At 45.5% G+C, this 18,200-nt stretch overlaps 1 protein-coding gene across 8 annotated transcripts in view; it reads right to left on the bottom strand.

The window, feature by feature from the left end:
- pknox2 (pbx/knotted 1 homeobox 2) overlaps window positions 1-18,200 on the bottom strand; it is a 91,461-nt gene that overhangs the window by 14,810 nt on the left and 58,451 nt on the right. For all 8 annotated transcript variants that reach the window (XM_035626192.2, XM_035626193.2, XM_035626191.2 and 5 more), the window contains 4 exons: window positions 6,144-6,315; window positions 2,746-2,931; window positions 2,450-2,585; window positions 540-637 (listed from right to left, as the gene is read on the bottom strand). In XM_035626192.2, the coding sequence (XP_035482085.2) occupies window positions 540-637; window positions 2,450-2,585; window positions 2,746-2,931; window positions 6,144-6,315 (592 nt within the window). The remainder of the gene's footprint in view (window positions 1-539; window positions 638-2,449; window positions 2,586-2,745; window positions 2,932-6,143; window positions 6,316-18,200) is intronic.

The raw sequence follows: 18,200 nt of genomic DNA, 5'->3' as shown, positions 1-18,200 counted from the left end.
CCCCCCCCCCCCCCCCCCCCCCCCGCCCCGTCTCCCACAGCGATCACACGTCCGCTACAGACGTCCTGCAGACGTTGACTAACACTGTTGCAATCTCTACGTTTGATTGATGTACGGCAGCTCTCGGCTAAAAGGAGAATGTGACCATCCGCACAACCTCACAGTGAGTGTAAAGAAAACTGAACTCGGAGGAAAGGAGAAATTAAAACCACAAACGTGCCCTTGTGTCATAAAAAAGGAAAGGAGATCAAACGTTTGTCGGCGTAATATTTCCCGTACATGATACTGTGCTCTACTCGCCACCTCAGGAGTCAAAAGGTTATCGAACAATAACATGCGAAATGTACAGTAGGTGTCACAATGTTCCCTCAGGTTTATTTCTAGCATGAATGTGGACGGCAGGGGTCGAACCCGTGTCGGGTGGGGGGGGGGGGGCGCCCGGGGCATCGCGTGATACGTACAGGCCCGTTTAATACCAACAAACTGACACGGTGGGTGGTGAGGGCACAGGGAGGGGACGGGTTGGCCGGCAGCGTTACCTGTGAGTTCTGGATCTGGATGGTTCCTGGCGGCAGCGCCTGCGTTAACACTTGCCCTTGTGATGTCACCATGGCAACCGGCTGGTACAGGGTCCCACCTGAGGGGATAATTTGCCGTCATGAGTATCAAGAGTGGCTTCAGCAGAGCTAAAGGCGGCGCCGTCCCGCAGCACCGCCAGAGCCTTATTAACTCCCCGTCAGGCCCGCAAACAACAACAACAAGGCAAACAAGAGGCCAGATGATCCGACTCACGATCTTTAGTTCCCTTTAACCGGGGAAGCAGACGAGGAGGCCAGAGTGTTTTGCTGCTGGCTTAATTAGGCTCGATCAAGACTCTGTGTGAGCTCCTCAATGTGTACTGATCAAAGGCTGGGACATTGATTTATTTTGGGCTGGAATGGATTTCCGGGGGACAGGATTAACATTCCACTGTAGAGGCTTGACACTATAAGAAGCCACCAGCCGAGCACCGCGCGAAGGAAACACACCACGGCTCTCTGATACACATGTACAGAAAAGAATCTGTCACGACAGCTGCAGAGATGAGTTCAATGTCACGCTTCTTTTCAGAAGTACGCAGTGAAGTGTCATTTTTCAGGTCGTTTAAATATCAGTGCACAAACTCAGTTACTCCTGTGTGTTCGGTGTGAACACACCGTATTTTGCAGAATATGAATTATTACTTTAGTTTATTTTTCAAAGCAGGGCTGCAAAACAGAGAGAAACTGTAAAATGATTTGAATTGAAGATAAACGATTGATTCATAATACATTATATGTCATTTGGTAAGAGTTCAGCATCAGCATTTTGAAAGAGCCGGAGATGATCAACTCATTTGCCCAAGACGCAAATAAAGAGAACTGCAGCACTCGAAAAGAGAAGAGTGGACGACTTTAAAGTTTTCCAGATATTTCCTATTGTCTGGGCCTTTTATTGTTTAATGTTTATCATTGTATGCCTTTGTATTCTTGTATGTAAAGCACTTTGTGACCTGGTTTGTGAAAGGTGCTATATTAAATAAACTTTACTTACTTTCTTACTTACTTACTTACTAAACCGGACGGACTTGAAAATGAATTTATTTTGGCAAAGGCGATATATTCATGTTGGTCCAAAGACTCAAGTTATAACCATTCAAACGCTGTAAGCACTGTCTTTAATTATGAACGGTAGATTGTATAAACTGAAATACATTTTGTGACAGTAAGTGACAAGATCTGGGCTACATTAACATCACCTGGTCTAACAGGGACATACAACTGTGTGTCACACATGTCAAACCTCTGGAAAATGTGACACATTGGAGCACGTACATAGAAAACAAAATTGATCCCACGATAGACCCTTGGGGGACCCCACAAGAGAGGAGGTATATGTATGCACATTACTAAGTAGTAGTAAAAAAAGAAAGTTGTTACCATTTATCCTCTTGAAGTAACTGCATGTGACGGCATGTTATCTGTCTTTATTTACTATATTATCAAATGTAATTTCAGAAGTGTGAATCTAATATTCCCCTTAGGTTCTGAATATCAGAACCTGTTAACATCTAAATAAGTTTTTTTGAAGTTACTACAGTTTTAAGCATGAAAATATAATTACTGTTAAAAAAAAGACTGTGATTTAAATATAACATATAATATACTGATAATACTCATTGTGAAAGCTAGTGTGATAATAGCAAATAGAAAAAAAATCATAATACTAATAATGAGGAACGTCTGTATGAAATGAAACCGCCTGTCAGGCCAGAACAGACTGAACCAAAGTACCATAGATGAAATAATCACCACATCAACTTCTAAATGTGACATTGCACTATAAAATTAATACAAGGCAATTTGACTCTTGCATGTATATGTGTCAGGTCACAATGTTTTAATGTTTGTGTGTGTAGTCTCATGCTTACCCGAAACCACTTGAGAGTTGATGGTAGTCATGGCGACATTGCCCTGTTGCAGACCCCCGGCGGGCAACACAATCCCTGAAGGGTTAACAGAGCTGGAGACAGAGGTCATGGATGGAGAGGAGGTCTGAATTAGTTCCTGGGGGAATCACAGAGAGACACTAGTGAGCAAACGTTGAGAAGGTAGTGGGACTGTTTGTGACTGGAAAAACTCCCGACAGCAAAACGTGGTGATGAATGACAAGACACGGGATGGTGGACGGTGTTGCTCCGAGGGGGAGACCGACACGCTGACTGACCTGTTGCATGCTGAGACTGGTGTGTGTCGGGGAATAGGGTCCTCCCAGGTCGTTGCGCAGGAGGTTGTCGCTGTGCATCTTGGTCTTCAGACAGGTGATGTAACGGTTGCAGAAATCCTTACAGAGCTCGTTGACCTTCTCCAGTTCGAGGAGGTGGATCCTCAGAACCTGAATGGCCTTTACCATCTGAGGGAAACACACAGACAGACAGTCAGACAGACAGTCAGACAGACAGACAGACAGACAGACAGACAGACAGAAAGACAGGCAGACATTCAGACAGTCAGACAGACAGTCGGTCAGTCGGTCAGTCGGTCAGTCGGTCAGACAAGCAGACAGACAGACAGACAGATAGACAGTCAGTCAGTCAGACAGACAGACAGAAAGACAGGCAGACATTCAGACAGTCAGACAGACAGTCGGTCAGTCAGTCAGTCGGTCAGTCGGTCAGACAAGCAGACAGACAGACAGACAGATAGACAGTCAGTCAGTCAGACAGACAGACAGTCGGTCAGGCAGACAGACAGACAGACAGTCGGTCAGTCAGTCAGTCAGTCAGTCAGTCAGTGAGACAGACATACAGACATACAGACATACAGAAAGACAGGCAGACATTCAGACAGTCAGACAGACAGACAGTCGGTCAGTCAGTCGGTCAGTCGGTCAGACAAGCAGACAGACAGACAGACAGATAGACAGTCAGTCAGTCAGACAGACAGACAGTCGGTCAGTCAGTCAGTCAGTCAGTGAGACAGACATACAGTCAGACAGGCAGTCAGGCAGACAGACAGACAGTCCGTCTGTTCTTAATTGGACTTTTTTAGGGTTTTATGAAAGAATAGAAATCTAAGGATTATTAGGAGGCCAACAAACATTTGAATTCATATTGATTTATCCATTAACAGGGAAATTATTAGGACATGTACAATGGGAGTCTATCATTGTGTAATAACTAAATGCATTCTAATCCTGCACTCACACCAAGCCTCTAATATGAAATGCTGAGAGGTCGAGCCTGAAGCTTCTCCACTCCCCGTCAGAAGGACTGTCTTGAATGGCTTCAGTGATTTAACAAATACAATATTTTCAGACATTTGAAAAAGACATTTCATGAAAGCATGAAAATGAGGGCAGTTTTTTCGGTTCAATCAATTTCTTTAAATTTGTTTGTTCAAATGTACTTCAGGAGCTGTCCTCTTTTCTCCTTTTATATGAAGCCAAAATCAAGCACTACATTTATGATTCAACGTTCCGAACCTCCTCTTTCTTTCAACTCTGGCGTGGTGTCTGTTACCTAAGATTAAAGGTCCACTCACTTCATTCTCAGAGCTTTCACCTGCATCCCACAGACATCTTCAGTGAATGGTGATTGTGATGTGCTGTTACAGTATGTTTCCCCCTTTTATTTGCGGCTGCGGCTCAGGATGTGCAGCGGGTTGTCCATTAACCAGAAGGTTGGCGGTACAATACCGAAATGTCCCTGGGCAAGACGCGTAAACACTGACTTGCCCCCGAAGGTTGAGTGTGCAGTGTGTGAATGATGTGTGATAGAAAAAGCGCTGTATGAATGTGACTTGTACTGTAAAAAGCTTTGGGTTTTCCATTTGACTAGACAAGCTCTACATGAATACAGTTCATGTACCATATAGTTCCTCTCGGTCAGGGATGATGTCTTGTACTAAAATAAATGTATTTCATATATTTATTAAGCACTGCTTCAGTATAACTCTGAAGTAAAAGCTATTTACAAAGCTGTTTTCTAAGCCTCACCATTGACATAAGGTTATACTGTACATCCGGCATTACTACAGTAGACTTTCCAGATTGAGAGTTAAAACTGCTTTTTTAACAGTGAGTCACCTATTGCACTTCACCTGCAAAGTCAAGTGAAAGAGGAAGAAAAACCCCCTGAGAATAACGTACTGTACACCTCCTTTACTTGTTACTTTCAGGTAATAGACAACGCATCCAGCACCAAAACATGTCGGTCACAAAACTTCACGACAGGAGTAATACAAATGGCAAATTTGTGGCTAATAATCAGTTTTAATATGACTGTTGTCATGCTAATTTATTTCAACTGATTACAGGGATTCAGCAGCCTGGGACCCGGAAGCCTGACTCTCGGAGCTCATTTAAGTTTGTTCTGCCAGAATACGTATTTGTGTATTGTGATTCAGTGTCTTTCTCAACGCAGCGTTCCGAGACTTTAAGGAGTCATTCGGACCACGATGGGGCGTCACGGGTCTCCAAAGAAACGTGGCCTAAAGGAATTGTTTTTGGAGGAAGTGACGCAAAACTTCCAGACGGACAATCCTTCACTGCCACAGTGGAATTATTGCTTCCCACCGACATTTTCAAATGAGACGGATGGAAGCAGTATACTGGGGCAATATAATATAGCAATATTGGAGGTAGATGACACCAGGCGGTCAAATGTCTGATATTTTACAGGGCCATTTCATTCGGAGTTGTGTTGCTAGGTAACAGCTTGGGGCCAGGTTCGTGTTAATAATAATAACATGACGATGGTGGGAAAAAAATGAATTTCCTGAATGTTTTCAAAACTCGCCTCTGTCGTATTTTGACAAAACTAACAATCAGGTTGAGTTCAGGGGTCAAGTGTTGGCCAGGGACTCGTGTCAGGAACAATTCAGTTCATTCACAGTGTCCACATAATTCTGTATTGTCCCCTCTCCGGCGGTCATCCGGGAAACCAAACGCTCGGCCCGTCTGCACTCTCGCTGCGGCGCCCTCCCTTCAAAGTCGGCGCTCAAGGTCAACCGAGTGTCGGGGAAGTGCTCGGCCAAGGAGGAAGATAAATCAGCTAATTAGACGGCGCTTCTCTTAATCAGGGGACCGGTAACTCTTGCACCCTTTGCAGCCGGTCAAGCCCAGTGTAACATTACGGCCCCGTGGAAGAGTTAGTGCCCTCTGGGAGGGACGCCCCGCACCCCGCGCCTCATAAAACACACAGATGCAGGGTTAATTGACTGTTCAGCACTTGTCCGCCTGCCATCCCGAGTCCTGGCGAAGCAAAAGTGCACTGCTCCCCCCCCCCATGTCCCCATGTCCCCACTTTGCCCGTCTGGCTTTAGCTCCTCCTCCGCGTCGTTTCTCAGTGAGCAAGATCAGCATCCCCCTTCTCCACATTTGTAATTACTGCTCGGTGTTGTACAAGTGGAGGTGTCGGATTACATGAGAGCAGAGGGGAGGAGGAGTGGGAGTGGTGGCGACGGGACGCGCTGCAAATAGACAAGCGGGCGTTTCTACAGCTTTGACAGGTTTTCTGATTCTTATTTTAGGATCTAGACGAGAAGGAGCCCTGAGCCGACTAACAGGCAGCGAGAGCATTCGTGCGTTCCGTGCTGTGTCTGCGCCGCGAGACGCTGCCTCACCAAGTTGTCCAGCTCGGGATCCTCGCTGAAGAAGGGTTTGTGTTCCCGCTCCTGCTGGTGCACAAAGTTCTCGATGTCCACGTCGAAGCTGGCGGACGTGATGCACTCGGACCCCTGCGTGGCCTGCTCGCATTTCTCAAACAGCAGCGCCAGCAGTGGGAACAGCGGATGTCTGCGGAGAAAGAGGGAGAGAGAGATGATCTTCACTGTGAAACGACGGATTGTGAATCAGGGCTAAATGGTGGTGCGCATCATTCTCATGGTGCAGCCGCAAACTTGTCTCCACAACCCAAACACCGGTTGAAATGAAAGCAAAGTGAAATAAGCAGCTGCTCCTCGATTTGAATGTGCGAACACCAAACGATCTGCTGCTGATGTTTTCATGTGAAGCTGAGGGAATGTGACAAATAGGCTCGCTCCCCGTTATGATATAATATATGTAATATATGCACACGTGTTGTCAGTCATCAAACATTAGACACGCATCAGCTCGTCAGAGACATTTGACCCAATCAGAGGGATATTCACTCGGTCAGATACCAACCGTCTGTCACTCGCTCCTCTCCGTCTTTATTAGGTCTGCTGTGAAGTCACAGCGTCACCGAGCAATTTGATCGGATTCGCGTCAACGTAAACAAACCCTGTACTGTACATTACATATAATTGTATTACAAGATAACCATTTCAGAATTGGATATCTGAAAAGGACACTCACTCGCCCAAATTGGAATTTCACGTGATTATGCAGGACAAAATAAAAGAAAACAATTTGATTCCTGATTAGACCTCTATTTTATATATTTTTTCATTTTCATTTTCACTCTATGAGATATAAGATATTTAATTTAATTATATGAAATGCTTTGGTTTTGTTCTTCTGTATGCTTCTATGTTTTAAGTCAAATGTTCTTTTTTTTATATTTCGCTCAGTCGTTTTGTACTATAATTCTAAGTGAAAAGATTGCATAAGCCTGTTTTGGTTGATACACAATAAAGATATGGGAAAAAACAACAACTGTATTACAACATGGCATCCTGGACAACAGAAAACTGGCTCAGGTCATTGTGACTTTACATGTTGAGCTGCTAGTTACTATGCAGAATCTCTGACATCAGTGCCATGTTTTGTTTGTTTTTAAATTACAAGACAAACAACCAATTTGCCAGAAAGAAAAAAATGAAAACAGTTAAGCCAATGGGGTGAAAAATCAATGGCACATGAGCTTCGGTCAGGATTAACTGACCAGGTATTATTATTATTATCATCATATTATTTGTAATTGGCACTACTATTATTAATTGGTTCTGTTATTATTCCTTACCCCCCCCTCCCCACACCCCCCCCCCTTCTCTCTCTCTCTCTTTCTCTCTCTCTCTCTCTCTCTCTCTCTTTCTCTCTCTCTCTCTCTCCGTCCTTCCACCTCTCCTCTGAAATTAAAAAATTGGCAGCCTGTCTTCGGCTCTCCTGCCACGCCTCCGCAAAGACACATTAATGAACTATCACTGGAGAGAAGAACTCATAATCGAACATGAGCACCGCTCCCTTCCTGCCACATCCATGACATTCCCTAAAGGTCACGCTCAACACACGCAGTGGAGAGGACATGGTCCAGTGGCAGCCCCGGGCTTTCACAGTGTCACCTACATTTTTAACATCTGCCTTTTATAGGGAATGTCACCTGTGGGGTCCCCCCCCCCCCCCCGACACACTGTGCAGTGGTCCGTACTGCACCGCTGTGTGTAGTACACGCTGCAATGATCCAGCGGAACACTTGGCAGAAAGCTGCTGCCCTAATGGCCGGGGGCCGCACGACTCTACCGTCAACTCTGAGGGGAAGTCGGACAGGGGACAAACTGAGAATCAAAGGTTTGGGAGGATGGAGCTGGATTCCTCCTCCATCCAGACTGCTTCTCTACGCTCGGCGGCTTTCATCCTCTCACCCTCTCCTTTGTCACTGTACGTCTGACTGAGAGGAGGCCCCCGGGGAACTCCTCACAATGTGTCCCTGTCCAATACAGTACGATACGGTTACTGTTGGCAGTTTGTCATAAGAAACCCTGTAAGCTGGTGGAACATTTCATGATGTTCAGGTCCGGTGGTTTTGGCTGTACAGCGTAAACTGGAAGGTATTTTAGAGCATTTCAAGCTTTTTCTCATCTGACTGTGGAATTTGAATAATTCTTTTTACTCTGATTGCACAAGTTGTTGTTTAACAAAAAACGTTTTCAAATACTGTACAATTTAAGTTAGTAAAACTGAAGTTTTTTGTTTTTTTTTACCTTTCAGAGGTTGCAGTAATAACTACATGTTCCACAGCGCTATAGGGGGGAGGGGCTAGACAGCTTTACCTATAGTTTGGGTCATGGAAAATCAAATTCCGGCGACGACAGTGAGTCACGCAGTGTATCATATCTGTGTACTTATGTTCTTTGGTGTGACAGAGAGCCTACGGCGGATATAGCCGGCCCATGAACCACCTTGTTAGTCCAGAGAGCAACTCAACGTTTCATACCTAACTTCTTCAATTCACATTTAAACCTCATATCAACTATGATAGAATCCTGTGGTTGGGCTGTTTTGCTCTCACAACACAAACACATCTCAAACACAAAGCCTGAACGATGATTATCAACTTGAGGACTTATTTTTTTCCCGAGCATTTTCATTTCACATAGTGTCGTCGTCATCGTCGTCGTCGTTGTCGCAGTGAGCGTATATTGCGCTGGCATGGAGGCAGGCCGGGCCCCTGCTCAGGCTCTAACCCATGGCTCTCATTTGCAGCCTTTAATAGTCGTCTATATTATACTCTAATCTGCCTGATCCCAATTTAATGCCGCTCCCTCAGCCAGACGTGGCAGGAATACTAAACGGGGGGGGGGGGGGGGGGGGGGGCTTCTGCCTGGTCTATTTAATGTCTGCTGGTGGAGGAGAATGTGGCTGGGTGTGAAGAAAAGGGGGGAACTATAACTGAGAGCACACAGGGTCACTCTCTGCACTGCAGATGGTGTTTCAACAAGTTATTTATTCTCACATTCGGTTTTCATTTGATTAGACAAAGTCATTAATTCTGCCAATGAGGTGCGATCAACTCATCGTACAGCATAGATATATCTATATCTATATCTATATATATATATAGATATAGATATATCTATATATATATATAGATATATCTATATCTATATCTATATATATATAGATATAGATATATCTATATATATGTTTCCGTCAGCAAAAGTGAGTCATGAAACAAGTTGTTGTGCTTCACAAACATCACACGGACACAAAACGAAAAAAGCACAGACTCGTTGACCCGTCTATTCACGGACATCTGCCGTCGAGGAGACGTGGCACCACGGGGCCTGAGGACCCCGAGGCATCGCGGGCTGAGCTGCAGACCGCGCCACACCTTCACGGCAGGTGAATGCATCATTCATGCGCGCGTCAGAAAAACAAACGCAAATAACCGAGGTACAAACAAACCAACCGAGCGATTGAAGGAGACAATCAATATGAAAACAAACTGATGTTGTTTCCTTGTGCGTCGAGCTGTTGCCTCACAAAACCCTCTCACATATTCACGACACACACAAGTCATGTTTATATGATTTCATGGCAATGGTAAAAAAAAAAATCTGTTTTGGGCTACATCATAACAAAACAATGTAATTTCTATAAAAACATATTTTCTTGCTTTTATGACACATCTTTCTCTTATTATTATATGCCAATGTACTAACCTTTAAAAGGAAAATGTTTCTCCTTATCACATCATACAATTCTGTTTTGTTATCTTACATCATTTTCCTATTTATTCATAAAATTATTGTATCTCATTAAACAAAAAATATTGCTCATAACATGATAAATTATAAAAATAAAAAGGTAAATTCAATATTTCATCTCCACTGGCTAAAGAAAAATACAGCTACTGGCTGCATTGCATGCTGGGAATGAGACACAGATGTTCATGCTGGATGCATTAATGTTATTCTACAAATAAAGTTCAGCGTGTATTTTTGTCCCTCATCTCCTTCCACATGTTTCAACCTCACAACTTCATTTAAACATCAGAATGTTCAGCTCAACATGCTTTTCCAGTTGAATAATGTTTTGCAGTAACTAGCAACAATGAGACAAAAATATATTTCCTTTATTGTACCATGAAAAACATCTTGGCTCAGTGTGAAAAGAATGGTTTTAAAGCACGTCTTGTTCTTATTGGCTGCAACGGTGACATTAAATGTCTCTATTACATCACATAGAAACATGAAACTACAGCCTCTTCATTTGGCCTTGCGACTGAATATGAATCAGAATGAGGATATAATAGAAGGACAGTACAGCTTGTAGTGATAAACTACTGTACAAAGGTCTGCTCTGATGATTATTGTTATTAACTGTACCCTCCCTGATCTGAGGGAGTGAAACCATAATCTTTGTTCTGTTATAATTGCAGATTGGTGCATTAATGCACAATCATCTCCACAGAATCCAGACTTTTAATCTGCAGCTACATTTCACACCATCCATCTTTAATTCTGGGCCAATCTCAGACAATCACATTCTCACAACTTTTACCGTATCAGCTACAGAATGAGGGCTTTCATTTATCAGATACGATATTTCTGCTGCTCATCCAATTCAATATGTCATATTAACTTTCAAAACCAGCTCGATACATGACACTGAAACTGATTTTTTGTTTGTTGAGCCAAAACGTTATTAAAAAATCAACTTGTTCAAGTGCACGGTGAACATTTCACCCAAACAACAACAGTTATGTAAAAGCCTCATTGGGATGCATTTGCGTGCAGAATATTTGCATTTAATTGTATTTCTTTTGCTGCTGCCTTTAATTGCCTTGCTCGTCTGTGGGCATGGACAAAAACACTTCATTGTGCATCGTCTGTGGAGGTATTAAAACAGACGTGCTTTAATTACCATCACCAAGGAGATTATGTTTTCACCCGTCTGTTATTTCTGTTTTGTTTGTCAGGTTTGTCAGCAGGATTACGCCAAAGACAAAACAAAACAAAAAAAAACGGATTTCCAGAAAACCTGGGCGGAAGGACGGGACATGGGTCAAGACGGAGCACATTGTGTTTTTGAGTAGGATCTGGATGAAGGGGCGGAAATAATGCTCATGATCCTCATGAAAAAATATCTCATATCTAAGGGGGTGTGTGCAATTTAGTGCAACTTGATAGAATTTAAGAGGATGTTTTGCCATTCTAGTGAAACCTCTGGATACAAAGCGTTTTGTGTTTAGCCTCACTGGTTGCTGCTGGGACTGAAACCCAAGCAGAAGTGTACCTTGTTGTGTTCGCCCCTGAGAAATTGAATAAAAGGCCGGATGTGTAAGGACTGTTTGAGATTAGCTTCAGTGCTGGTGTTCTATGGGAATTGTAAGCACCACCTTGTCACTGGTACTCTGTGGCCAGCAGCCATCTTTGGAATAAATGATGAAGAAGGCTAATGCCATCAAGGCAATCAGGGTGTGCATGAGGAAACGTCTATCCTTGACGCCGCGCCGCTGTGCGCAGTCGGACCTCGCCGAGTCGGCGCGAGGGTAAAAACACCAGCCCTCGGCACTTTCGATGACCTTTACACAGGAAGTTGGGATTAAGGTAGATGGGGTGTGAAAAGGCATGCATTTTTATGAACGAGAACATAGCCGGATGTGTCAGCCCCTCTGTGCGTGTGCGTGTGTGCGTGTGTGTGTGTGTGTGTATGTGTGTGTGCGTGTGTGTGCGTGTGTGTGTGGGATGTGTGGGATGTGTGATTTCCAGTCGCCCACTACCTCCTCCATCCATGCTGAGCTCCCCCATGTTGGCTGCCAGAAGCGGCAGGTTCTATCTGCAGTGCGGCGGAGTGGAGATGGCCGGCTGGGGGATCATTACAAGGGCCATAAAAGAGCGATTTACAGGAGGGCCAGTGAGTGGAGTCAGCATGGTCCCCGACGAAAAGCCCAAAACGGAGAATCAGAGGCCAGCGGGGAGCGTGATGACTTAAACATGAAGGTGAGGGACGTGGCAGCTTTAGTGGCATCTGCTTTATGGTCAGTGAATCAGAGGCCGAGGGGGGAAATAAGGTGCCACTTGGTATTTTAATGTTTGATTAGGAGGGAAGTAAACTCCACAAAGGGTAAAACAGGACGTGCCTCGGAGGTGGAAAACTATTGTAACACCTAAAAACACACTGCTGTCAAGGCATAGTTGTTAAGATTCAGTAGCTGTTCTTCAAGCGGAATGCGCCTGGGAGATATACTTTTTTGAATTTTTTAATTAAACAAATCAACTTTCCAAGGTCAAAAGTCAAGTTCCAGGCGGCGTCCGGATATGTTTAAAACAGCCTTTTGGACATAAAACGGTTTCCGTCCACGTGGGTGTTTCTAGCTCTGTGTCCGAAGTAATCTGGAAGTGCATATCACACTCACCAAACATGTACACTGGTCAGGCACATGTCGGCAGAAACAGGACGCAGACCGGTCTACTCGGCAGCCGCTGGCTTGGATGCAGAGAAATACGACGAACAAGGGGCGGCAGTTTCAGCAGTGGTGAAGAATAACAGCAGGGATTTTCTTTTCTCGGAGCAACTACAAGGTGGATCTGTTACAGTGAGCCCACCGCAAAGTCAGCCACGCTTATTATCCATTGTCCGCGCTGCGCTCACCACTGGTAGTCCAGTCGTGACCGATAGAACCCGATCAGGAAAGCGAACGTGGGTGTCTGCGTTTTTTTTCCACCAGACATTAGCGAAAAAAGCAAAAGTGAGGCGTTTTAAAATAGCGTTATACAAGTTTTTTTTGGTTTTTTTTAAACGCACTGGCATCGGATCGGCACTTGGCATCGTGCGATATGCAAAGTCCAGGTATCGCTGTCAGTATCGAGAAGAAAAATGTATTATTATCTGTCGTGTTTGTGTCCATGTTAGTCCTCTTCTCAGCTCTGTTTTCAACTCCCGAGGGGGGGCGTCTGAGGTTTCATCAGTTGAATGCTCGGCAGAGTTCCCCAGCTATTGTCAAAGTGTGAGTGTCTGCAGAACAGGTCGTGTACTGAGGCTCTTTTTAACAGCTTCTTTTTGTTGAAAAAGAACCTGCCCGCTGTGGCCAAAAGCTGCACTCTGAGAGCGATGAGAGGGGGTTTGGACTCACAAACCCCCCCCCACAAAAAACAACCAAACAAGCTCAAATCAAGGGCGGCGCAGTCGTCCAAAGGAACGAGACGTGTTCGCCTGTTTTTCCCAACAATCTGGCAGGCCACCAGCGGGGTACAGAGAGAGGTGGGGGTGGGTGGGATGTGAAGGTATGGGTTTATGTGAGTGTGTGTGTGAGTTGGAGAGAGAGAGAGAGAGAGAGAGAGAGATTCCTGCCCTCTCTCTCTGCTCCCCACTGTTTGCCAGCTAATCAGGACTGCTGTACCCATGTATATTAGGAGCCGGTTTGTGGCGGAGTCCTGCTGCGTTTGCTGCCAACATGGCCCCTGTTTCCTCAGGCTACAAGTCTGAAGCACACCCTGTGTGTGGGGTTTTGGTACGCACACACAGCCGCACACACACACACACACACACACACACACACACACACACACAGAACCGCTGACACAATGTCAATTGTTTTTCTCGACTTTTCAAGCTTCTCTTTTCATTCTCACGTCTGCTCCGTAACGTCTCTCCTCTTCCTCCGAACCGGGAAACATCTTAAGTCTCCAAGTCTGTGGTTTGCACGACACCTCCATTAGTAGACTGGAATTCCACGGCAAGTGTATACACGCACATGACGACGAGCACCCACATGTGTATACAGTTTACAGTATGTAGAAATGGAACCACACGCCCCTGCAACGCAGGCTGTGATTGGTCCACTTGGCAGCATCCACATTTCCTCAGCATGTTCCGTGGTCTCACACACACCATCATCCTCATCCTCAATGTGTTCTGTCTTTTCTGCATTGCAGTGTTTTTCAGTAAACGCGACGTGTTATTAGCTCCTTTTCCAACATGATCTGATTGGTTTCAGAAAACCATTGAGACACACCCGCTCACAATTTGTCAAGTTCAGCCTACACGACTGCTCAAAGTCTATCCCATCGATGTGCAGTTCACGCGGGTTGGGTACAGAAATCTGGTGCCTGTCTGGTACGTCCCCGGACAGAATCACAACACGGATTCCCGCGCCTCATGTAAGTATCGGTTGTGGCGCCGTTTAGGCACCACTACCGTTTTAAAAGTACCGATTCAGCACCGGTGTGGGGAAAAGAAAAGAAAAAAAGACACCCAGCCCTAGTCCACACTACCTGCTGTCTTGTGACGGGGAGTCTTGCATCATCTATTCCTGCGCTCGGATTGGCTGTAGATGGACACGAGTTAAGTTAAAATGATGTTCTGTTCTCCTCAATGTTTTCTCAAGGCCACTCTTGTGCCAAAAAGATATCGCTGTTTACTAAATTGCCCCCCCCCCCGTCTTTTTTTTTATCATACCTTTCTCATGCAAAGTCAAGTGGTTGTGAAACTCTCTGACAGAAGGGCCAATAATACCACGTGAGCCACACGTCGCGAGCCACACGCTGCAGGAATGGCCTGTTTTCAAACCCGTCGGAAAAAGTGAGAGTCTTTTACAGCTGGAGGAGCTGTGCCGCGGTGGAGGACGCATTGCCGCATTGTGGCAGTGAGAATAAACAGACTTTATGGTGCATTGCCGAGCCAGACAAACGCGCTGGTGAGCACCAATGTGGCTAATGCTGTCCATGGACGTGTCAAATTGAAAAGCCCTCCCTCCCGCCGCGTGCGACACGAGATGTATTGAATTTTCTCTCTTTTTCCTTCTTTCTATGCCATTTACAACAAGTGCATATGCAAGCATAAACACACCCGAGGCTGAATAAATTCCCACATCAATTGTAGTGTGCTGACTGTCGGCATGACAGCGTGTTAACTTTCCCACAGATGCGCGCAAAACCTGGAAATCCAGGCCCAGTGCAAAAACACCCAGGCTGACCAGCGTGAGAGAGGCTTTCAGCAAAGACCCACTACGGAGGGAAGGGAATGCTAATATGCACCACACAGGGCTCTGCACTGCAAACACTGGCATCTCTGCCAGAACACAGATTAAATCCAGTTTCGTTCCTGTTTACTCCCACTTTCTGATGCAAACAGAACGCGTTACATAGCATGAACGACTCTTTCTTGAGCCGAGAGGAGTTTAATATGTTAGGTTCCAAGAAAGAGAGAAGATCTAAAGGGCTATCTAATAGCTCCCTCTCTGGAATAAAGCATAGATCCATGGAAATGTAGTCAATACTGTATATGTCATACTGCCTTCCTGTCTCACGGTCAGTTCTCTACACGTAAAGCAAGTGAGCAGTTGACTAAAAGGAAATGTTAGATTGTGGAGTAGATGTTGCTGATAGACGTTTTTTGTTGCCATACCGTCACCACCTGTCCCTCACCTTAAAGGGATAGTTCAGTGATTTTGAAGTGGGGTTGCATGAGTTACTTATGCAAAGTTAATATGTCACCTTATGGAGATGGTGAGCAGCGATGTCATTTGACGGAGTTTGGAGGGGGGAATGTATCACTGCGCCAAACGGCCGATTTGCGGACTGTTACCCTGCCGCCGGGAGTTGGCACAGTAAATACATGGTGCGCTTGAGTAAAAAAGTGCAAGCTTAAACGGCTGTCTGGCGGCAAACTGAAGCAGTGAAAAAAAAAAATCCTTTAGCGCACAATTGAACGCATTTTTGTTGTCATTTTGTTTTGTTTTTTGGGACTCCATCTCACGCTACTTCCACTTCTCCTCCAAACTCCGTAAAATGACATCGCTGCTCACCATCTCCATAAGGTGACAACCCCAACTTAAAAATCACTGAACTGTCCCTTTAAGCCCCAATCAATCCCATTTGCAGGGACAGAAAAGGTAGACCGTTCCTTCCCCCAGTAATCCTTGAACTGGTAGTGAGCACGTGGCTTTCCCCAACCCCTAACCGCGCGGGAGCATTAGCACCCCCTGTTGCCCGCTTGTGGGCCGAGCCACTCTGCTGTTTCCACATTAACAGAGACAGGGCCGTGTAGGGAGAACCTGTAGGATTCTTCAGCACACACTCCGAGGACTGTGAGATGTTCACGGAACCCGTCGGTGTAGACTCGTCTTTAATCGGCGGGCCAATTGCACTCCCCGCTTAAGGCTGGTGAGAACTGCTCTTCTACCTCAGTTTCTTTGCATCACAAGGACATTTTTTATTATTATTATTTTTTTTTAAAAGGAACAAAAAAGAAACTATTATGATGTCGCTTTCAATTAAGTGCATGTTGCCGTCCGTGAGGCGAGTCGGCTTCCATCATCTGCGAGCGCCACGTCCGCGAGCTGCAAAACAAAACCCTCACCAGCTTTTTTAATAACGTGCGGAGAATCCAGAGGGATCTTTATAGTAAATGCCACAACTCATTAGGCTAATTACCCTATCACACATTTTACTCCGCTGCTAATAACAAAGTAGGCAGAGAGACAGAGCACGGCAGTGGGGAGGCCACACGTCTCCTCGTAAAGTTGGCATTCTAGCAATTAGTGAGAAGAAGCATTAAAGCCCACACACACTTCCGGAGCAAAATAATTAAAGTAAAAGTGGCAGAGACACCGATTCTCTGCGCTTTTCTCTTTTCAAAGTCTACAGCCCCCACATGAGCACTGTGCAGAGGCTGAACACGGGCACATCAGACTGCCGTTAAAATAAAAGTGCTATTCACGTCTCTTTGCATAATTCCCCCTCGCCGTGGGAGACGGCGACTCGAGAAGTCAAATTTAATTGTGTTTATAACGAGGTAACAAGGTGTGTTTAGTCATTAGCTCCTCGCAAGGACAGAAATGATTCCAAAATTCAGATTTCCCCGACTTTGTCTGAGTACAGTAACAGTGAGGGTTTCACCTCGGAGCTGCAACTAATCGCATTTAACAGCACACGCTGCCGGAGCCGCGCCTCGTGTCGCTCCGGAGCTCAGTGCTGCCTCTGACACCGTTGATCACAACATTTTAATTGGCCATCACACACACACACACACACACACACACACACACACACACACACACACACACACACACACACACACACACACACACACACACACACACACACACACACACACACACACACACACACACACACACACACACACACACACACACACACACACACACACACACACACAGACTCGGCTGGCCCCATATTCTCCATCGCACCCTTTAAGTGGGAAGTGACTCCAAGTGCCGTCCCATAACTCGACCCTGTGCCCCTGTTGTGTCGCGCGATGACGTTAAACGTACAGCTGCATCCGCCTGTTAGAGTAGATGAGACAGACCCGTTTACTCTTTTAAGGGCTCTTTAGTTGACAGATATTTTAAACTTGAAACATTTCTCCACTTTGTCCACAAATCTACAGTTAAAGGGGCACTCCACCATTTTTTTCCCCATGCGACATTAAGTTCACTTGCTATAGATAGCACGACTGAGAGGCCGTCTGGAGAACTGCATGGAGCAGAGAGCCCGTTCACAAACTGCAGGTGGAAGCTGACGGGCCAAGTGCCGGCCGTTCGGAGCTCAGTGTCTTGCTCGAGGACACGTGGGCGGCCACCACCACCAACCACAGGACGCTCCAACCGCGGACCGTCTCTTTTGTTGCATTGTTCAGTGAGGGCCGGTGCAGTTTTACACACACACAGGGTGGAGATGCAGGACTCCATTTTTGTTTGTGCCAGTATTCTTTTCATTCATTTAAGACTGAGGTGGGATATTCTAAATGTTTTACGATTTAGCGGAGTGCAGATGTCAGTGTTACCATCAGCACGAGAGAGAGAGAGAAACAGTGTGAAAACTTGTGGTATTACTCATCTGCCAACGAATGCCTCACGTTGAGAGATTTCATTGAGAGATTGTCCGAACACTATAAACAGCAGCTTGTCTCACTTACGGCTGGATTTAAAGTGCTGCTGAAGACAATGTTATCATCCCATCAATCTCTGCTGGACCACAGCTATTTGGACGTGTGAGGACGGGAATCTGTTG

Source organism: Scophthalmus maximus, chromosome 2 (genome assembly GCF_022379125.1).
Source record: "Scophthalmus maximus strain ysfricsl-2021 chromosome 2, ASM2237912v1, whole genome shotgun sequence".
Taxonomy (NCBI): Eukaryota; Metazoa; Chordata; class Actinopteri; order Pleuronectiformes; family Scophthalmidae; genus Scophthalmus; species Scophthalmus maximus.
Note: the sequence above shows the minus strand (reverse complement) of the source record. Positions and strands in the feature narration are given on the sequence as shown.